The following is a 23,381-nucleotide window of genomic DNA, read 5'->3' as shown; positions in this document are numbered from 1 at the left end:
TCGATATAGGCTATATGGTAACAAGCTGTGTGCGCCTGGAAAGACAGTAGAAGATGCTTTCTGAATAGCACAGCGAAGACGGCTCTGGTCATCCCATACCCTCCCCCCACTTCCTGTAGCCTACCATTATGACTTGTTGCCGTTTTGGGACATTAAGCTTTTTCACGTTAAGCCCCCCTCCCCCACCCCCTTCTTTCACAAGCAGTGGGGGAGTGCGGGGCACAAAGTAACACTTTTTGGTAGACAAAGGAGGGTTCTTCACGCTTCTGTCATTTGGCGACAATCCGGTGCAACCAGGCCAGGACAGATATTTTAGAGAGAAGGAGAGACGCCGGTGCAGCTCAGATGTCTTCTTAATTTTCTTTATTCTTTAGTAGGCTAAAAGGTGCAGAACATTATTAAACTTTGACTAACGTTTCGATGTGTCGATGTTTTTGACTAACGAACATCGAAACGTTAGTCAAAGTTTAATGTTCTGCACCTTTTACTAAAGAATAAAGAAAATTAAGAAGACATCTGAGCTGCTTCTCCTTCTCTAACACTTTTTGGCTTTGGCTAAATATTTCTAAAATCATTTGAGTTTCACTAGTCACATGTTTTAACAAGGAACACTTGTTATTGAACTAATAACAGGCGGTGTCGAAAATTGACTTTATTTTTCCATAATGGAGAAATAACATATGCAGAGTCTAACCAAGGTCAATCTTGCCAAAAAAGCCCTCAAACCTGAAAACACATGAGGCAAAAAGTGCAAAACATCACAAAACTAACTAAACTAACACGCAGCATATTTTTGTATTGCAATCATTGTAGCCTACAGTTGTAACAAGCGATAACAGTCGTTTACTCCCCTCATCGCTCATTATAAAGAACGTTTAACGTGTCCCAAAAATAGCTATCAACTGATCACCAAACGTCTTATAAACAAGTATTGCCTGCCTAGATTCGAAATCAGAACTGCCTGAAAGTTGCAGCCCTGTTCTGGAAATACAAGATTAACCCACCTCGACCGCCAGACAACGCTATCTGCTTGAAAGTAGGCCTATTGGGTAGGACTGTAGACTACACTGGTTGCTGTGGCACAGTCTTGAGTGACCGAATTCGTTTTCCTTTGTCATATGAATGCTGTCATTTTGTTAACATTACTGTTAAGGAGATGCTGTAGGTAAAGGCTATATTTAACATTGTTAGTGTAGTAAAACAAATCAGAACTACTCACAAGGTTTCTGGGCAGCATATTTATGTTCTGTTAGCAAGCAAACTTCTCATGACTGCCGACTAGGGGTCGACCAAATATCGGCATATATGAATCACCTTGATGGTGAATCACCTTGATGGTGAATGAAGTGTCAATTCTTAACTGGGACCCACTGTATGTGCGCTAAGCCTTGTTATCATGAGATGATGTCATGTAATAACCATGATGCTGAAAGGTGTGTGTGTGTGGGTGTGTGTGTGTGTGTGGAAGTGTGTGTGTGTGCATGTATATGCGTCTGTGTGAGAGAGCATGTATATTTGTGTGTGTGAGAGCATGTGTATGTATGTGTGTGTGGGAGGTGTGTGTGTGTGTGTGTGTGGAGTGTGTGTGTGTGCATGTATATACGTCTGTGTGAGAGAGCATGTATATTTGTGTGTGTGAGAGCATGTGTATGTATGTGTGTGTGTATGAGCATGTGTATGTGTGTGAGCGTCTCTATGTGAGAGCATGTGTCTGTGAGAGTGTGTGTGTGTGTGTGAGAGAAAGAGAGAGAGCGTATGCGTGTGTGTGTGTGTGTGTGTGTGGTCCTGTGACGAGCACATTATTCTTGTCCTGAAAACACAAGACACCTCTGCTGCTCTTACATAACTTGCACCACTATGCCACTTGCTTACTTAGGTCAAACAGAACTACCTCAGCCATTTATTGGCCTGACTTTGCACTATTATATTGACTGTCTATGCACAATTGCACAATTTCAACCCAATTTTGCTGCTCTTATTTCTTCATTGTATGTGCCTTCTCATTTACTTTTTTATTGTTTACTTGAATGTTATGTTTGTCTGTAGCAAGGGCGTCAGTTTGTTTTTAGAAGTGGTGGGGACAATAACCATAAGCTTGAGTGTGTTTGGAAAAGTGCGGGGTACCCTTATGTAAGCTATTCATCCATTCAACGCTGCATTACAATATGCTCAACAGTAGTGTTGCGCAGGTTAAGGTTTTTTAACATCCGCACCCACCCGACCCGTCAGGAGAGTCAATCTGCACCTACTCGACCCTCAATATGCACTGATTAACTACCGAACCTGACCCGACCGACAAAAAAAAAAAAAACAATGAGGCGATCTTTTGCCTTAACGTGTGTCTGAAAACGAGGTGAAAATTTGCAGGCCTGCTGATCTGTTCACATGATGCGAATTTTTGGGAGGCAGCATCAGCTATTAATGTGACGCGGCAACAGGGCGCGTGTAGAGTGATAGGCGTTAGGCCTTATTATGCGTGGGCCTTCAGATGCAGCAGGTGTGTGATTTCCAAAACCATGGCGGAGAACCGACTGCACTTTGGTTAGCTTGCATTTGTTTTGCTGTTGCTTAGAATATTAGATTCTTGGCGATAGATATCTTCAGACAATAAAAGTAATTTGGAAGGAAATTGAAGAGAAGAGTTGCCCCTGCGTTGGCCGTGATTCCCCTTTGAAAATCAGAGGTTCACAGGCTACTGTGGCCTTGGTCAGTGGTGCCGCCAGTCGTAATCCTGTAGTTAGCCTACTGTGCGCGCATAATTCATTCATGAAATCATTCAATACAACAATAAAAATAGCTTGTGTAACTGTCTTAATTGAAACATGCTTCACGCACAAATGATAGCCTAGGGCAAAGAGAATGGACATCTCAACATAAGGATAGGTCTACATTAGAAGATGATGATTGGTGTAAACTTTGTCACACACGATGCGTGATGAGGCATAAAAAAAGTTTGGTTCCTGTTGGTTGTCAGTTGAGGCCATGGGTCGGGTAGGGAATTTTAGGGATTTTTTTTTTTTCCCAGTGGCAGTAAGGGATGGGTACCCAGTCCCCCAGTGGCAGTTTTTGGGATAGGTAGACCTAAAATGCCTGGATGGAAGTTGGGTGTTTTTTAGGTTTTTTGGAGACTTGGACCTAAAATGCCTGGCGATTTTTTTTTTTTTTTTAATTTGGCAATTAAGTTAGTAAGACCAAAATCACACTGATAATCTTGATGCTTATTAAAAAGGATAATCAAAGGTAAACAGTAAGGATTACAGAAAATCAAAGTAGGCCTACTTTATTTGTGAAAATGCTTTGACTGAGGTAATTCACAAAGCAGTATAACCTTTCAGTAGAACTGTCAAAAAAAAGACCTAAAGAGATGGCATCATGTCATATGTTTCAATACATTCATATATTTTGTAATTCATATTAAGTTCATATCTTTTAATAATTCATAGTCTGTTGCCTGCATAATTACTAATAGCCAAGTAAGTATCTAGTAATTTCATATTGATGTAAACTATTTGACTACACTTCTGTTTAATGTCATTACATTGGTGGTGTATGTCTAATTGACTGCCTGCCCCTTTAAGGACGTGAGAGTAGCCTAATTACATTTCTGAGTGGATTGGAAGGCTTGCATCTCACTGTGTTCGGCTACGAGTGTAAATCACTTTTTGCATAGTGCATTATGATATGTGGATGCAATTGGGAATGTCTTCTATGTCATCAGTTAAAATAAATTTTAAAATCATTCTTGGATCATAGAAGAGGTAAATGTCTTGCAATTTTATTAATTTCTATGATTTTGGTAGCACTACTCAAACTAAGCCCACAAGCTAGCAAACATGACATAAGCTAAAAGGACATATCCAGGTAAACGTTTGCCAATGGGTTGCATAGCCTACTCAAATGTCAGTAAACCAAGTAGGCCTTAATTAACTTACTTTCATAGCCTAGGTAGGTAGGTTAGCAACACCAGGTTGAGAGATGCAAGTAAGCAGATCATTAACGTTAGCCTTCTATTTATTGTCATCAAAACTGCAGAGGAACGAACACGTTAGGGCAGCCTGGTTTCATATGCAGAGAGTGCAGAAGTAAGTGTGCCATCTGGCTCAATATTCTGCGCGAAGGACTGTTGTGGTAGGTGAAATTTCACGGTCAAAATACGATGATTGGTCAAATTTGCGAAAAAGTTGCGGTGTTTGGACAAAATTGCGAGTGCCTTGGTAAGTGACGAACACAATCGTCTTCGTGAACAGCTGTGCATAGGCTACTTTGTAAAAGAGAGAATACGCTCATCCCTATACATAACGCAAGGGGTAATTAATGTAATTATAGTTCGCCTTTTATTGGTGGATTTATTTAATGTAGCCTAGACTATTTAGTGTTATTTCTTCCCAAAGCTCATAAAATAAATTTGGGTCGCACATAAATTGACAGGGTCGGTCGGAAACCGGAACCCAATAATTTTTTTTTTTTATGCCTAAGCAGTTCTGGCGCTTAAAAACGCAACGTTCCATTCAGTCATAAATCATTCAAACGTAGGCCTAGTGCTCGTCATGAAAAGAAAACAGCAGCTTAATATTTTTCAGGTGTTTAACAGTAGGCCTAGGCGCACTGTATCAGTTATGCCGTAGGCAGTGAGATTATTAGGCATTGCATCCTGTCACTCTGTTTGGAACATCGCAGTTCGGGTTGATAAGATTCAGTTAATGCGAGTATGGGTCGTCTCAAAGTTTGGGACAACCAAACAGCAGAGTAGGCAAAACAAATCCTACTTGTTAGGTTACCAATAGCGGTCTTTTCTCTAGGCCTGGGCCTATCGGAAATCGCGACATAAGCTCATTGGTTTCTTTTTTTCTTTTCTTTCTTGTTTGCGTGTTGGGTAGTGAAGCGATAATGCATTTAAATCAATGTACACCAGAGCCGATATGGCCAGCCCTGATCTGCTGCTCTGTAAGGTGTTTCTGTCCCACCCAAATTTGCTGAACTACTTGCGAAGTAGCCTATTCATCACAGACATCACATGTATCACACGAAAGAGCTTTTTCTCAGCTTTTAAACGATGTTGGTGGTTAGTTGTTGTGGTAAACGGTTCGCGAGAAAAGTAGGCTAACTTTAATTTAATCATATTTTCTGCACCCGTCTACCTACCCATTCATCTTGGCTTCGCTAACTTTCCCTCAACACATGACAAACCATATATCAGAATAAACAGCAGACCTTACCGAACACAAAGGTGTAATTAAAGTTTAAAGTTTTAATTAAAGTTTAAAGCACTCCCCTGTACAGCCATTCCAGAGTAATCCGGTTTTAAATTTGCAGCAATGTCTATATGCATGTCTCCAACTTTGGGGTTCACAATGTGTTTAAATTGTTCAATAGGCCTACATGATTTTATAACAGGCCAAATACAAAATAAATGTTACAAATATCGCCTAGACAGCCTATCTGTAAACATTACAATCAGAGGATATACATATAGGGCAGACCGACACTCATGAGTTCATGCTTTGTTTTATCACTGGATTTTAGGATAGCCTACTATGGCAACCGATTGCATTCCGAGCTACAGTCAACTCTAGCAGGCATTACATGACTGGAGGGTCGGGTGGGTGCAGATGTTAAAAAACCTTAACCGCGCAAAACTCGATCCACACATATCCAGGCAGGTCCACGCCTATCGCATGGTTTAGACTCGATGATTTCAGTATGTGGGGATTTTTTCGGTCGCAATTGGTTTGCACATTTTTAGAAGTGGTGGGGACAAAATTCAAATTATAAATAGTGGTGGGGACATATCCCCCCTGTAATCTACGCGTATGGTCTGTAGACTTATTAAACGTAATTTCGATCTCTTTGTATGTCTTGGCATGTGAAGAAATTGACAATAAAGCAGACTTTGATTATTGAAAGGCCACAGTTAGTGTGAGTGTGTGTGTGTGTGTGTGTGTGTTCCTGTGACGAGCATATTGTACAAGCATATTGTACGAGCATATTGTACCTTGCTGAAGTGTGTGATCTCTATGTGTGTGCGTGCGTGTGTGCCGTACCTTGCTGAAGTGTGTGATCACTTTGCCGGGCGTGCGTGCGTGTGTGGCGATGCGTGCATGTGTGCCGTACCTTGCTGAAGTGTGTGATCTGTATGTGTGTGCGTGCGTGCGTGCGTGCATGTGTGCCGTACCTTGCTGAAGTGTGTGATCTCTATGTGTGTGCGTGCGTGCGTGCGTGCATGTGTGCCGTACCTTGCTGAAGTGTGTGATCTCTATGTGTGTGCGTGCGTGCGTGCCGTACCTTGCTGAAGTGTGTGATCTCTATGTGTGTGCGTGCGTGCGTGCCGTACCTTGCTGAAGCGGTTGGACCAGGAAGAGAACTGGCGGATCTCCAGGGACGACTCTTCATCGTTAGTCTCCTCCTCCTCGTCTGAGCCCAGGTGGTGGTAGCGCTCAGTCCGCGCTGCAGAGTGACCAGAACAACAAGTCAGTCACACACACACACCAGTCAGTCATCCCTTTAAAACCACAGTGCACAAGCACACACACACCACACCAACACGAGTCAGTTTATCCTGTAAAACCACAGTGCACAAGCACACACACACCACACCAACACGAGTCAGTTTATCCTGTAAAACCACAGTACACACACACACACACACACACCAACACCAGTCAATCATCCCTTTAAAACCACAGTGCACACACACACAAACCACACCACACCACCACCAGTCAGTCATCCCTTTAAAACCACAGTGCACACACACACACACACACACACACCAACACCAGTCAGTCATCCCTTTAAATCCACACAGTGCCGGAGGTCAGTTATGCCTTTAATATATGTAAGGGATAATGCCTGACGAGGTGTCCATTATCAGAAATAAATGGACGACGCAGAGGTGTGAAACGTTTATTTCTGATAATTGACGCATCGAAGGGCATTATCCCGTTTATACCCTGGTCACTTACGAAATAAATAAATATGAAATCAATTATTAATACTAAATGAGTTTTAGAGCTAAAATCGTTCGTTTTTTCAGCTGTTTATCGCAACGCTGTGGAATGTTGATAAGTCATAGGTTGTAACGTATTTAGTCTCCGTTGCCTTGGTTACCAACTAGCGTTTGAGCCAGCGCAGTGATTTAGAATTGTCATCAGGCAATTCGAACGGAACGTCTTTTTATAGGTGTAGTATATCACTTTTTAAACGACACCCTTTTCAACCTAGACCATGGTATAACCTCAGATATCCTTTGCCAATTATTTTAAAAATGGCAAAAATACCTCTATGTGTTATGATTTAATGTGTGTGTGTTATGGGGAGTCACTGCTGTTCAGCTGGTGGTCAGTGTGTGTGTGTGTGTGTGTGTGTGTGTGTGTGTGTGTGTGTGTGAATGTGTGTGTGTGTGTGTGTGTGTGTGTGTGTGTGTGTGGAATGACTGACTGTCCAAGTAGCTAGTGGTCAGTGTGTGTGTGTGTGTGTGTGTGTGTGTGTGTGTGTGTGTGTGTGAGAATGACGTACTGTCGAAGTAGCTAGTGGTCAATGTGTGTGTGTGAATGACGTACTGTCGAAGTAGCTAGTGGTCAGTGTGTGTGTGTGTGTGTGTGTGAGAATGACGTACTGTCGAAGTAGCTAGTGTCGTCCTCAGACTCGAGCTGAGGGATGAACTCGGCCTTTTGCCGCAGGAGACTGTTCCAGTCCAGATGAGAGAAGAAGGGATGCTGCTTCACCTCCCCAGCGCCACCTACAGGGAGGCCAGAGGAGAGACATGGAGATGGAGAAGAACGCACAGAAACAGAGCATTGTGATAACCATGGAGACGGAGAAGAACGCACAGAAACAGAGCATTGTGATAACCACACAAGTATTAACGTTTTTCATGTGACGTATTCTAGGTTCTATAGCTTTGTTTACATCCACCTGGTAGGCAAGGGCCAAGTTGAACCCATTGAACATCGTTGTCTGCAGCTGCCTCTCAGTAGGCTACATCTCTGTATTTCAAACATTTCAGGCATCAATAAAGGTGATGATGAAACGTTATCCCATTGTTCAATATTTGCCTACAATAAAACAAACACAGTTGCTGATCTTTTGTGTTGCTTATGCTGCTTGTTGCTGTCTTCATTTGGTGGACAGAATGCTACAATCCATAGGCTACTAAATAAAGCTGTCTTCATTAGGTAACTATAAACGTTAGGGCTGTAACGATACAAACCGAAATGTGAGGTTGGTGCATCACGAATTTTGACTCACGGTTCTTCTGAGCGAATCTTTAACCCTCGAATCTTTCTTTTTTTTTTGGAGTGGGGGATACTGAATATCTGATATTAGCCTATAGCCTAGGCCAGGGGTCGGAGAGCCACTTTTACCAAATGTATTATTTTTTTCATCTCAGAAGAGCCACATACAGACAGTTACAAGAAAAAGTTTGGATATTTAACGTACAGTTACTTTCATTCAACAGAGGATTTTTAAATAGCCTAAAAAAAGCCTACATTTTCTACTAGTTTTAATGTGCAAGTAACTTGAAATGTAAAGTGGAATGACAGAAGTATAGGCCTTAGGCTTCCCATGTAGGCTAAACACCACCCCCTATTTTTCCAGTGTCCTTTGGTATGCAAAGTAACATCATAGTTAACAACACAACACTCAATTTTCGTTGACATGTCATTGGCGAAATTGAACATTAGGCCTACCAGAGATCAGATTTGGTGATGGCCTTGGAGTCTGGCTGGCTCATATTCAGTGAGGTGAAGTTTCATGCAAGAATTGAGGCCTTTCACCATTTAAAGGCAACTCCATGCAAAACTGTGATAACGCCAACTAAATACCATGTCATTGTGTTGGCGTTATGGATGTGACAGTTTTGTGCGGAATTGCCCTTAAACGTGAGCGCAGGTTTGTCTTTATATTTTTCATATGTGAGAACGATTTCTTACATGCAAGTGGAACCGAACAGGGTTAACACAGCAATAACTCGTTGCAGTGTGCGATGTATAACAGGCAGTTCATTTTGCGTTTTCAGAATCAGTCTTCGGATGGAAACTTTCCCATTTCAGCCTTGTGTTTTCTAAAGCTGTGGTCGCTGACGTTTCCTTTTGACATTTTCCTTATCTAGCCTACAGCAGTAACACATCAACAATAACAATTAAAGTGTTCTCGTTGACTGAAATGGAGGGAAATCTGTGATTTTGTTTGATATGGACATGGCAACGAACCGCGAATGTAACAATATTGTGCAGCTACGGTTACGGAGTCAAGTGAGGTGGAAAGTTATATAAATTACTCAGATAGACTTACAATATTACATTTTGAAAATGATCAAACTAAAATAAAATACATTTTAATTAAATACTCATTCATTATTTTCAAAAGCTGAGCCGCATCAGAGGGATCAAAGAGCCGCATGCGGCTCCGGAGCAGCGGGTTGCCGACCCCTGGCCTAGGCCTACATATCATGGTTGGTAGGTAGGTGGTGGTTTAATATAGTTGGCTTGAGGCATAGTTGATGATAACTGGCAGTTGGAATGGCTGAACACAACTGTTTCAAAATAAAAGTCCTCATCTTGCAGATAACATCATTGAACCTTCACAGTCGGCTTGGTCCTCACCAGTGGTCCTTGTCAACAAACCAGATGGATCTTATAGGTTCTGCGTGGATTACAGGCGAGTGAATGCGAAGACTCTGCCGGATGCATATCCAATGCCTATCATCCATGACATCCTTGAATCATTGGAAGGTGCCTCCTGGTTCAGCTCATTGGATCTGCAGTCCGGTTACTGGCAGGTAGCAATGATGGAGGAGAGCAAGAAGAAAACTGCTTTCATAACATCCCTCGGCCTGTTCCCATTCAAATGTATGCCATTTGGGCTTCGATTGTCATCAGGCAATTCGAACGGAACGTCTTTTTATAGGTGTAGTATATCACTTTTTAAACGACACCCTTTTCAACCTAGACCATGGTATAACCTCAGATATCCTTTGCCAATTATTTTAAAAATGGCAAAAATACCTCTATGTGTTATGATTTAATGTGTGTGTGTTATGGGGAGTCACTGCTGTTCAGCTGGTGGTCAGTGTGTGTGTGTGTGTGTGTGTGTGTGTGTGTGTGTGAATGAATGTGTGTGTGTGTGTGTGTGTGTGTGAATGACTGACTGTCCAAGTAGCTAGTGGTCAGTGTGTGTGTGTGTGTGTGTGTGTGTGTGTGTGTGAGAATGACGTACTGTCGAAGTAGCTAGTGGTCAATGTGTGTGTGTGAATGACGTACTGTCGAAGTAGTTCACCAGTGGTCCTTGTCAACAAACCAGAAGGATCTTATAGGTTCTGCGTGGATTACAGGCGAGTGAATGCGAAGACTCTGCCGGATGCATATCCAATGCCTATAATCCATGACATCCTTGAATCATTGGAAGGTGCCTCCTGGTTCAGCTCATTGGATCTGCAGTCCGGTTACTGGCAGGTAGCAATGATGGAGGAGAGCAAGAAGAAAACTGCTTTCATAACATCCCTCGGCCTGTTCCCATTCAAATGTATGCCATTTGGGCTTCGATTGTCATCAGGCAATTCGAACGGAACGTCTTTTTATAGGTGTAGTATATCACTTTTTAAACGACACCCTTTTCAACCTAGACCATGGTATAACCTCAGATATCCTTTGCCAATTATTTTAAAAATGGCAAAAATACCTCTATGTGTTATGATTTAATGTGTGTGTGTTATGGGGAGTCACTGCTGTTCAGCTGGTGGTCAGTGTGTGTGTGTGTGTGTGTGTGAATGTGTGTGTGTGTGTGTGTGTGTGTGTGTGAATGACTGACTGTCCAAGTAGCTAGTGGTCAGTGTGTGTGTGTGTGTGTGTGTGTGTGTGTGTGTGTGTGTGTGTGAGAATGACGACTGTCGGCGAAGCTAGTGGTCAATGTGTGTGTGTGAATGACGCACGTGTCGGCAGAAGTTCACCAGTGGTCCTTGTCAACAAACCAGAAGGATCTTATAGGTTCTGCGTGGATTACAGGCGAGTGAATGCGAAGACTCTGCCGGATGCATATCCAATGCCTATCATCCATGACATCCTTGAATCATTGGAAGGTGCCTCCTGGTTCAGCTCATTGGATCTGCAGTCCGGTTACTGGCAGGTTGCAATGATGGAGCAGAGCAAGAAGAAAAACTGCTTTCATAACATCCCCGCCTGTTCCCATTCAAATGTATGCCATTTGGGCTTCAAACGCCCGCTGCGACATTCCAGCGTTAATGGAAAAGGGTGTTGGCAGAGTTCAGAGGAAAGATATGTTTCGTTTATGATGATGTTGATGACATAATCATATACTCTCAATCACGCGGACCAACATCTGCAGGACTTGGCAGCAGTCTTCCCAAGGCTACAGGCAGCCAACCTTAGCCTGAACATGAAGAAGTGCCATTTTTTAAACCTGAGTTAAAAATTCCTTGGCCACATCGTCTCTGGCACTGGGGGTTGAGGTGGATCCGCTAAGACCCAAGCCGCCTCAGACTTTCCAGTACCAAAGACGCTTCCTGGGACTTGCTGGCTGGTACCATAAGTTTATTCCACATTTTGCAAACCTTGCCGCGACCTCTTAATCATCTCAAGAGGAAGGGAGGGAGTGGAACTGGACTAAGGAGTGTCAAGCCAGTCTGGATGCCTTGAAGGCTGCTCTGAGGAATCCTCCAGTGCTCGCGACAGCCCAATCTAACATTGCCCTTCCAGGTACTCACTGACGCTAGTGAAGTGGGCCTTGGTGCCATCCTGTCCCAGAACACGCCAGAGGGGGAGCACGCCATAGCCTACGCCTCCAGGGGACTACGGGGCCAGAATGCAATTATTCCACCTCAGAGAAGGAATGCTTGGCGGTGGTCTGGGCTGTCGAGAAATGGAGACATTATTTGGAGGGAGTGGAGTTTGATGTGTTCACCGACCATGCGGCTTTGTCTTGGGCATTCAACTGTCCGAAGACCACCCTCGCCTGACTTCGATGGATCCTCAGACTACAGCAGTTCACATTTAAAGTGCACTACCGAAGGCTGTCTTAATTCTGCTCCAGATGCTCTGTCCAGAGCATATGAGCCTCTGTCAATCCAACCCTCACCATGTCTTGCTACCAAGTGCCACTCCAGACCTGCCCACCACCTTGGCTGAGATTGCACAGGAGCAAATGAAGGATCAACGGGTGTGTGAGTTGAGGCGGACAGATCACAGTCATCAACTTTTGATCGCATTGCCTTTGAGATGCAACAAGGGGGTGCTTTACCCAAAGTTCCAGTCGAGACCAGGGGAAAAAGTATCAGCTGGTGGTGCCACAGTCTTTGGTCCCAGAATTCTTAGGGTACTTTCATGACAATCCTTTGGGTGGTCACCTGGGCCGGCTGAAGACTCTGCTGAGGGTGCTGGAGGTTGCCTGGTAGCCGGCGTCCGTGAAGATGTGTGGGAACACACCAAGTCCTGTATAGCCTGTCAGCAGTACAAGGTGGATAACAACAAACCATCCGGACTATTGCAGAGCACAGTCGTGGATGCTCCAGGGGTGATGTTGGGCGTGGACCTTATGGGTCCGTTGCCTAGGAGCAAAAAGGCCAACTGTTACCTCCTGGTGGTGGTGGACTATTATTCCAAGTGGGTGGAAATGTTCCCCTTGAGAGACAGTAAAACACCCGCGTCTCATTAAGGTTCTTAGGGAGGAAATCTTCACTCGCTGGGGGGTGCCGCGAAAGTACCTGGTTTTAGGACAGAGGACCACAGTTTACGGCCACTTTGCTCACAAACCTCTGCAAAACATGGGGTGTAGTACAAAAACTCACCACCAGTTACCACCCACAGACCAACCTGACGGAACGCTTTAACCGAACAATAAAAACCATGATCGCCTCTTATGTAGGCCAGAATCACAACACCTGGGACCAGTGGCTACCAGAGTTCCGCTTAAGCTATCAATACAGCCCAGCAGGAGACCACAGGAAAGGCCCCTCGCGGAGCTTGCATTGGGCCGAATCGAAAGGCCCGGCTGGAACGACTCATTTATCAATCACCGTCTCCTGCCCAAAAAGAAGCCTACAATATAGTGGAAAGACAACAGAAGATGGCAGAGGAGGTCAAACGGAGAGTGGGAGTGCACCAGGCCAGACAAGCTAGGTATTATAATTCCCGCAGGAAAGATGAGCACTTTCAGCAGGGTGATCTAGTCTGGGTAAGGTCCCATCCCCTCTCTAAAGCCAGTGATAAATTCTCTGCAAAGCTAGCACCAAAGTGGGAAGGTCCAGTGGTGACAACTAGGGCCCATAAACTACAGGGTAGGGTGGAGCAACCCACAGAAGGAGGACACAGTCAATGTGGTTAATCTGAAACCATTCTATGGTAGCTATCTTAGTAGCCTCCGGCTGGAGGGGGGTCTATGTAGCACTGCCACATAATTTTAGGATTCACTTTTCTTAAGTCTGTGTTATGAAATAGTAACCAACATAAAAGTGTTCTCCGCTATATTTTTCCATGTTATGTAAGTCTGTAGCCCTATCGTGAAACACCATTTGAATTCTGTTGTAACGCCTTAGCCTGATCAGCTGATGGTAACTGTCAGATGACTTAAGCGACCCGTCAAGCCGCCAGCTGATATGATTCAAGTTTAAACGCTGGAGGTGCTTGAGGGCCAGTGTTTTTTCTTTTGGACAGTAGGCCTACCCAGGAGTCTACGTGAGACCTGGACAAACTTTGTGTGGAAATAATATATCCCCAACGAAAGGTGGTTCTAGGTCTGAACCACAGACATACCGGAGAGACAGGACTGAGCTTGGAGATCGCCGTTGTCGAAGTCGCTGGGATCCGTAAGAAGGATCCTATTTTTGTTTAGCATCTATCTGAAAGCCTCATCGGATTGAATGTTTTCTTTGTGGATTACATGGGTTGCACTGGACGTGGATTATTCAGACTGTTTCTTCTTTGGCGGTGGATTTTATGTCGGAGTCTCTTGGAGTCTCTGTTAATTTTCGTTTGGATGGACTGTGAGAGCGCATGAAAGCGTAGGCTGGCGTGGACATTTTGGTTGCATTGTTTTGCGATATGAACTGTGTGGAAATAAGTGTTTGTTTGTTTTCAAGCGTATTTCTGCTCACATAAAGTCTACCTGTTAACTGTATGTGTGGTGTCTATTCCGATGTCAGTGAAAAGCATTATTATTTATCTAGAGCCAATTCAATTTGTACCCGTGTTTAATGGTAATAGTTAGAATTTCAAAAATCTGATCGTTACACTACAATAATTCCCTAATTAATAATTTAACCATTTAAACTACACAACTTTTAACTGTTCAGCCATTCCAACTGCCAGTTATCATCAACTATGCCTCAAGCCAACTATATTAAACCACCACCTACCTAGCAACCAACATAGCAAGTTTCCATAGCAACCAACATGATTATACTAGCAAATCACTATAGTAACTCCTTTATTTCTGATAGTAGCCACCATGGATAACCTACAGTGGGCAGTGCTTCGACTTGGCCAGCTTCACTTTCGCCCGTCCGCTACAGGGGATCAACGCAGCGGTATCACGCGACTTTTTAATTTGTATTTTTCCAGTGAGGCGCTGCAACAACCCAAACAACGGTAGATGGCTCAAGTGAGCAGGGTGTCTCGTAAAAAGAAATGGAGCCTGGAAAACCCTACACAGACTTCACTACAGACTTTAGCAGACTGGTTTAGAAATAATGTAATAGCCAGAAATATCCCTGCCCTGCCCTAATAAAGAAATATTTGGTTAACTGCGAAAGTGAATCCCGTTTGCAGCCAGAGAGGCGCAGGACAAATTAAACATTCTGGTTTTCTCCGAGTGCAACGATGATAGACAGACATCATTTGGACAAAATATAGAGTATTAACCTCGTTGCTCAGCCAAATGCCTTCCTGTTACGTCCTGTTATCACGGAGTTACAGGCGATAAACGATTTTTGATGGTCACAAGTTTACTTCATTAGGGACTGTTCGTTATTTATTTAAGGGGCTACCGGAGGAGTTTTGGGAGCATTAGTCCAAAAAGACGTGACCCTCCCTCGCCAGCAATACATTTTTCTATGACCCTCCAAAGTGATTATGAAAAATCACTGTCAACTTTTTTTTCCGGTTTATAAGCTACTGTATTTTAACGTCTTCACATATTTGGCCATAAGCCGTTTATCATAGGCTATCACAAAACCAAACTACAAAGGCTTAACACTTTAACAGGGGAATTAATTGGGCATGTATCATGCTGAACGCTATTTCGCTACCTTAGAATAATATGGTTCAATCTGCGTTTTGAGTAGGTACAACCGGGACTATTGAAACGGGACCTAATGAAACATTCGGTTTTCTCCGAAAGTGCAACGATGATAGACAGTCATCATTTGGACAAAACATGGAGCATATTAACCTCCGTTGCTCAGCCAAATGCCTTCCTGTTACGCCCTGGTATCACGGAGTTAAGAGCGATAAACGATTTTTGATGGTCACAAGTTTACTTCATTAGCGGTTTATTTTTTGGATTATTAAAGAGTGTTTTTCATTTAAAGGTTTGACTTGGTGCTTATTCAGTAGAGCATTTAGTGCTCTCCCCAATCCCAGACGCTCACATTGCATGTTTGTTTGTAATGGATGCAACCGAGATAGGCTATCGCGCTTGACAATGAGTTGTTAACAGAACCAAGACATATAGCCCAGCAGCAATCTAGGGACTGATATTTATTTATTGAAGGGCCACGGAGGAATTTTGAGTGCTTCAGTTGGCAGTTGCATGACCCTCTCTTGCCTGCTAGAAATTGTTCAATGACCCTCCGACAGAATTGTTAAAAAGACATGACCCTCCCCTGCCAATTGTCTTCCGCCCCGCCACAGCCACACACTTTGTGATAACGTTCTTAAATCAATCTTTCCCGTGAGCTTGCATGCTACCAGTCCTTCCTTTTCAAATGTGTTGGCGCCTGTTTGCACAATTTCACAAATAATCATATGTGATTAATAGTATGACAAATAATCCCTGTGCACGGGACCTAAAACAATGCATGCCAACTTTTTCCGTGTTTATCACGATTTTAACTTTCCCCGCTGTCTTGCCGTTTTTAATGTTTTCCGTAGAATATCCCATATTTTAATACTCTCATAACAGCCCTGCCATCGGGCCTGTCTCTGTGTTGCCCTGTTGCTACCCTTGCCCTTCCAACTAAAACAGATGTCTTCAAATCATCGTTTTCCTTGCTTGAAGGCCGAACTTAGAGTGATGTTAACCTATTTAAGTTTAACGGCGCGATTGTCGTGGAGAGCACGATTCATTGCGCTTGCATGTTCGGCCTTATGTCCACGCGCACCTGAGGCTACTCAGCTGCAAGAGAAATAATTTCCTCTGTTTGTATGTTCACTGCAAGTTGGCCTACCATAACTTACCAACTCTGCACTGTAGACTGGCTATTTATATTTTTCTGTGAAATAAGCAAATGTATTTGTTCAACTTTATGAAGCAGAATTACGATAGGGTACTTGGAACATAATACATTTGACAAAGGACAGATGAATGTTGCTAGTGACAAAATATTAACTTTCAGTGTTTTACGATGTCTTTGTCATGGGGAAGTGTTTTTCCCATGCATTTATTCTAGGTTACTGTCAGTGACTGCCGTGGAGAGAAGCGGGTTCTGTGTTTCGTTCATGTCAGTGACTGACGAGAGAAGCGGGGGTCTGTGTTGTGTTGTGTTGCGCTATGTTAATTTATTTTCATTGGGCATACCGTGCCGTGCCGTCCACAGCTCTTCAGTTCTGACAAAGCCAAAATTACTCCTTTTGAAACAATGAGTGCAGGAAGGGGGTGTCCCAAGCAGCTTTCAGCCATAAGGCTACTTTGAGAACATTTCAATTCACCCGACACTAATATTCAAAATGTTGAAAACTATTTCGCATAGCCTATAAAGCAGTTTAATTAAATGGAATGTTAGTTGTAAACCAACGAGCTACTTGGTGAGGCTTGGCCTCACAGATGCGTGCCTTAGATGGCAGGAAAAATCTTCACGATGAGGCCTATTAACTAACCACGATAGGCCTATTAACTAATAATTGTGCCCAGTTAATTCCGGCCCTTCCCCTGGGGGATCACACCTTCCCACCTCTGACAGCTTAAAAGAAGTCAAGAGGACTCCTTACTCACAGACCTATTCACAAACCTGCGGTTTTGAAATTCTATGCAGCTACAGGAGCTTCCAATCGCGAGGAAGCAATTTTGCATTGTAGGCATAACTAACATGCAATAACGCCAACAACAACCAAAACTAGGCTAATCATTGTCAACATGTAAATTAAATGTAGCATTATTGTGAATCAAATTAAAATGTTCTCTTTGCAAACGTAGGCATAGTAACAGAATCATTTAATAATGTTACAAAAGATACTACATCAATCCGTATGTTTCATTGGGCTACTAGGCTATTTGTTTTGCCTTGATTCATTTAGGCTAGGCCTTTTTATTCAGGGCCATATTCACAAAGAATTTTAAGGCTAAAAGTAGCTCCTAACTGGCTTAATTTAGGAGCAACTCCTAAAAATAATGGGCGTGTCACTCCTAACTTTAGGACTCCTAATTTTTCACAAAAGTAATTCACTAAGCATTTTAGACCTAAAAGTAGCACCTAAGTCTGGGACAGCTTAAGTCGAGAGGACTCCTAACTCACTAAGACCTATTCATAAACAGCTTTTTTGTGGCATTTTACGTTATGATGTTTTGAAATGCGAGCCTATGCTAACAGGAGCTTCCAATCGCGAGGAACAATTTTGCATTCATAAAAGGGATGCAATAACGCCACCAACAACAACCAAAACTACTCATTGTTAACATGTAAATGAAATGTAACGTTTCATTGTGAATCAAATTAAAATGTTCTCCTCTTTGCAAACGTAGCCTAGGGATATGGTGACAGATTAATTTAATAATGTTGCAAAGGTAGGCTACTGCATCAATCCATAGGCCTATGTTTTATTAGGCTACTAGGCTATTTGTTTTGCCTTACTCTTTATTCATTTAGGCTAGGCCTTTTTATTCAGTTATTAATCATCTTCCGCCCTTCGCGACTACTTGTAGAAGCGACGCATTCTCGACCTGTCACCTGTCAGTCATCATCGGAAGAGAGGTGTTTGGAATTCCGCACTACAATCGCCAGCCAATCAAGGTGGTCACTTCAGTCAAGCTCATGCATGAGTACTGGCGTCATCCATAGCCACCGAAGACTCACTCCTAGTTTAGGAGTTGTCTGAAAGGCTTTGTGAATAACTTTAAGAGAAAACTCCAATCTAAAAATCTTTTAAGCGCGATTTAGGAGTAGCCTACTCCTAGTAGTAAGAAAAAGCCTTTGTGAATAGCCTACGGCCCCAGTTATTCATCATCTTCCGCCCCCTTGTGCACGATTCTGAGACCTGTCACTCATCATCGTAAGGGAGGTGTTTGGAATCATGCCCAGCGTTACAATCATCAGCCAATCAAGGTGGTCACGTTAAGCCCATTTACCCAACTTAATGATCGAATATTACTGATGATCATTGTTATTTAAGAACATGCAGTGTCGCGAGGGTACCAAAAAATATATTGCTCAAAAAAAAAATCATAACGCACATTCTGGCGGGTCTGTTATTTACTGTAGGCTCGCAAAACCACATGCCTTTTATTTTGGGCAAGCCTGCATTCATTCATTCATTCAACCTTTATTTATTCTCGGAGGGTCATTGAGGGAAACCCTCATTTTCAATGAAGCCGAAATTACAGAAGCGAAGCAAAGCGCTCCACAAACAAGACAACATTCGAGGCCTTCTGTTGAAGAATTTTATATAATATTGCAACAGATTCTGTGTTCTGGACTGTAGGTAACTTGTTAAGCCAGTGGTTATCAAACTTTTATTTCATTCCCCACTTTGATCAAGGGGCATGACTGATGATAGTGGAGATAACGGTTATATCGAGGCTTTTGCAAGTCAGCATCTTCGACGGTAGTCTATTAAAAATATAAGTTTTCGATGTCCCAAACGGAGAGCCATACTTTATTGTTTTTAACGATCTCTATGCTACTCACAAAAATGTAGGCATGGGGACATGATGAAGTAGGTTATCCAACTGTCGTGTGTTAAATTATTGTGATTACGAGCCAGTGGTTTTCAAACATTATGCGTGACTCGGACATCTAATGCAACAGGCTCATATCGTAAAAAAAAATAAAAACGTCGCCAGATAGTATTAAATCGGCAACAACATTGTTTTCTGCAGAAGCCTACCCAAGGCTACAGATTAATTCTGAACAGTTATTTCTCTACTGGCTCAATTATCACACCACTGTTTTGATTTCCATGAAGTTGCTTAACCCCAACACTGACAATAATGTAGACAGCAAATTTCGATTTCGATTTTTGTGTAGTCAAGCCTTAAGCCATACCCAAGTAGCCTAAATCGAGGTAATGTTTAATTATGCATGATTTATTTTGTTATTGAATTTGTAGGCTGGGATTACTCTCGGCAACAATTATGTAAGGGACGGCAGGCAGAGTGATGTACAGTGGCAGAGCGACGCACAGTGGCTGAAAGTGGTACTAAAGCTTCACGCAGCTTCACGCCGCGTAATGCGCGAATGAAGTGGTCATTTGAAAGCGATGCCCACTGTAGCAACAACCTAGCAACAACCTCAACTACCCTAGCAACAACCTGTCAAGCACTTCCACGATTACAACCTAGCAACCAACATGATTACCCTAGCAACCAGCATAGCAACCATCGTAACTACCATAGCAACAGCCTAGCAACCACCTCAAGTACCCTAGCAACAGCCTAGCAACCATGTCAAATACTCTAGCAACAGTCTAGCAACCACTTCCACAGTTACAACCTAGCAACCAATGTAGCAACCAATGAGATTAACCTAGCAATCAGCATAGCAACTACCACAACTAACCTAACAACAGCCTAGCAACAACCTCAAGTATCCTAGGAACAACCTATCAACCCCTTCCACAATGACAACCTAGCAACCAACATGATTACCCTAGCAACCAACCTAGCAACCACTTGAGTTACTATAGCAACCATCTTAATGACCCTAGCAACAACTTAGCAACCACCACTATGTCAACTTAGCAACCACCATAGCATAGCATAGCAACCAGCATATGTTCCCTAGCAACAACCTAGCAAGCATCTAAATTATCATAGCAACAACCTAGCAACCACAACTACATTACATTCTCTTTTGCATACTTCCAACATGGCCGCCACCCACTTTATGACGTCAGGTGGCGACACCTAATTGGGTCATTGCATCACAGATCATGTAAGGAGCTTTTACCCCAACAACTATCTGTGGACATTGTGTGTGTGTGTGTGACCTGCCTGTTCCCAGTCGCTCCAGGGGACTCTGTCTAAGAAGACGGGTGATGAGATCCTGTGCGTCCACAGGCAGGGCATCGTCCCCATCTGGCCAGATGATCTCATCTACACACACACACACACACACACACACACACACACACGCACACACACACACGCACGTAAATCCAATTACACAAACTGGGTTATGCAATGTCAAAGGCTTCAGACGTCAGGCTCCAGCCTGCTAGGTCATCTCGAGGATCTCTGTGTGTGTGTGTGTGAGTGAGTGTAAGAGAGTGAGAAGGAGAGAGCGAAAGTGTGTAAGTGTGTGTATGTCTGAGAGATTTAGTTCACTGTATGTAGTAAATATATTCACGTACAGCATCATGAGTGTGTATCTCTCCTAGTTTGATAGGTGTGTTATGTGTTTGTGTGTGTGTGTGCGTATGTGTATGTGTGCGTGTGTGTTCCGTGTGTGTGTGTGTGTGTGTGTGTGTGTGTGTGTGTGTGTGTGTGTGTGTGTGTGTGTGTGTGTTCGTGTGTGTGTGTCCGTGTGTGTGTGTGTGTCCGTGTGTGTGTGTGTGTTCGTGTGTGTGTGTGTGTGTGTGTGTGTGTGTTCGTGTGTGTGTGTGTGTGTTCGTGTGTGTGTGCGTCCGTGTGTGTGTGCGTCCGTGTGTGTGTGTCTTACCACTGACCACCTGTCCAAACAGCTCCTCGGGCGTGTCTCCAAAGAAAGGCACACACCCCACCAGGAGCTCGTACAGGATGACGCCCATGGCCCACCAGTCCACTGGCTTGCCGTAGCCCTGCCGTAGGATCACCTCCGGGGCGATGTACTCAGGGGTTCCACATACCTGCACACACCACATGCACACGCACATACACACACACACGCACATACACACACACAGATTCAACTCAGTGACATTACAAAGGAACTCATTTCCTCAATTTACTCTAAATAATAAAAGAGCTTTAGCGACATGCTGTTCATCCTTTATGCATAGACAGCAATGGCACATTTCAGCCTTTACAATTAATAATCAACCTGACAAATTACAGCAGAATACAGCCAAGAACGTCAGGTGTGTTTCCCACCAGGTGGGCACGTCAGGTGTGTTTACTGTAGGTGAGCACGTCAGGTGTGTTTAGGTGAGCACAGCAGGTGTGTTTCCCACCGGGGGCCTGTACTACGAAGGGAGCTTAACCTACCCAGATGTAACCCAGGGTTACTTTGTTAAACCGGGGTTGACAAAACCTGGTTATCTTAAGTGGTGTTAATCGGTACTACGACGCTGATTATGAAGTTGATTTGTTGAGCCAGGGTTAACCTAATTGGAGTTTGTGCGCGTTCACATAAAAGGGGCGGGTTGCAGCGCAAGTCACCACTTTCAATGATGACGCGATCACCTTATTTTACGGATGAGGAATGCACAATTATTATGACAAGTTATGAGGAATTAAAACCCACTCTATGACAAAAATAAAATACGTCGGCAGTGAACAAAGCAAGTCAAGGCTGTTGGCAACTCATTGCAGATCGGGTAGCCTAAATGCCTAAAAGTATTTATTCCCACATGTTCTTCAAATATGTGTTACGGAGGATTAGTAGCTTGCGGAATGTCTGAAATGATCATTAAATAGCCTATTTTGAGTTCATAGAAAGGCCTACAGATGCAACCCAATTCAGAAGTGGGCATATAGATTACAGTAATAAGGATAATTGAATGTTTAAGTAGCCCCCATTGACTGATTTAGCATATGCCTAATCCTGTGAACATTTCAGATGCAACACCATTGCCAAATGCACATGGCAGCAGGTAAAAATGAAACATAAAAACTTTATTCAGAATAGTAGGTTTATATAGTTATAGCTTGCATTAATATTTCTTAATTATGAAAACATGTAGGCCTAGCTTATAGCCTTCACTTGGCCTCTGTTTTACAGCTAACAAGAAAAAGGTGTCTTTGAATACTACTGTAGGAGGAAAGGCACCAGAGTGTTTTACAGTAGCAGAGGAGTTGGCCATCGCAAATAATAGTGGAAGGCCGATTATGGAGGAGGTTGAGGGAGGCATTCGGTCGGATTCTGGTGCTGTGGAAATGTGTAGCCTTTATGTGCAGGGTACAGTAATATGACATTCAATTCAACAAGTTTGTTAAAATTGTGATTTTAATTTATTAGGCCTACTGTAGGCTATGTCCGATTTATTTTAGGCTATTCTTGCTCAGATTTTCAGCATACTGCAGGCCTATGTCCGATTTATTTTCGACATACAGTATTCTTGCATCACCGATGGAATACATGAATGTCCATGACGGCATTGCTATGAGACGCCTTCCTAGATCATCTGACAAAGATAACGAATTCCCTTGGCTGACAATATATATCTTCATAGAGAATATATCGTCCGGTAGGCTATATATATATTTTCTGATGGTTCTAAACCCCTCACCCCTGCGAAGAGAGTCCCTCACGATTTGCGCCCAATTTTTGGCCCAATGTCATATGGATCATCCAGGTACTACCGACATGTCTCGAGAAATTGTTAGTGGAGGGGTGGTAATTTATAAAGGTTGTGGTTAACGGAAACCTCGGGTTAACCAAGAACATAACCTGGTCGGAGCAGGTTTAAGATGCAGCTGTAAATTGCCATGGCAGCATACCTCGATTAAAACCTATCCACCTTCTCGTAGTACAGGTTAATCGGAAGTTACGCACACGTGATCAAGTTACTCGGTTACCCAGATAAGCCAGTAACCCCGCCAGTACAGGTACAGGCCCCGCCAGGTGAGCACGCCAGGTGTGTTGAGTGACGCCAGGTGTGTTTAGTGAGCACGTCAGGTGTGTTTAGGTGAGCACGTCAGGTGTGTTTAGTGAGCACGTCAGGTGTGTTTCCCACCAGGTGGGCACGTCAGGTGTGTTTAGGTGAGCACAGCAGGTGTGTTTAGGTGAGCACGTCAGGTGTGTTTAGGTGAGCACGTCAGGTGTGTTTAGGTGAGCACGTCAGGTGTGTTAAGTGAGA

At 43.3% G+C, this 23,381-nt stretch overlaps 1 protein-coding gene across 1 annotated transcript in view; it reads right to left on the bottom strand.

The window, feature by feature from the left end:
- Nucleotides 1-23,381, bottom strand: part of mast3b (microtubule associated serine/threonine kinase 3b) — a 125,737-nt gene that overhangs the window by 32,205 nt on the left and 70,151 nt on the right. The window contains 4 exon segments of the mRNA XM_048252942.1: nt 6,332-6,444; nt 7,616-7,738; nt 20,377-20,478; nt 21,044-21,209. Of these exon segments, the coding sequence (XP_048108899.1) occupies nt 6,332-6,444; nt 7,616-7,738; nt 20,377-20,478; nt 21,044-21,209 (504 nt within the window).

The sequence above is a fragment of the Alosa alosa genome, chromosome 9 (assembly GCF_017589495.1).
Source record: "Alosa alosa isolate M-15738 ecotype Scorff River chromosome 9, AALO_Geno_1.1, whole genome shotgun sequence".
In the NCBI taxonomy this organism is placed as follows: Eukaryota; Metazoa; Chordata; class Actinopteri; order Clupeiformes; family Clupeidae; genus Alosa; species Alosa alosa.
Note: the sequence above shows the minus strand (reverse complement) of the source record. Positions and strands in the feature narration are given on the sequence as shown.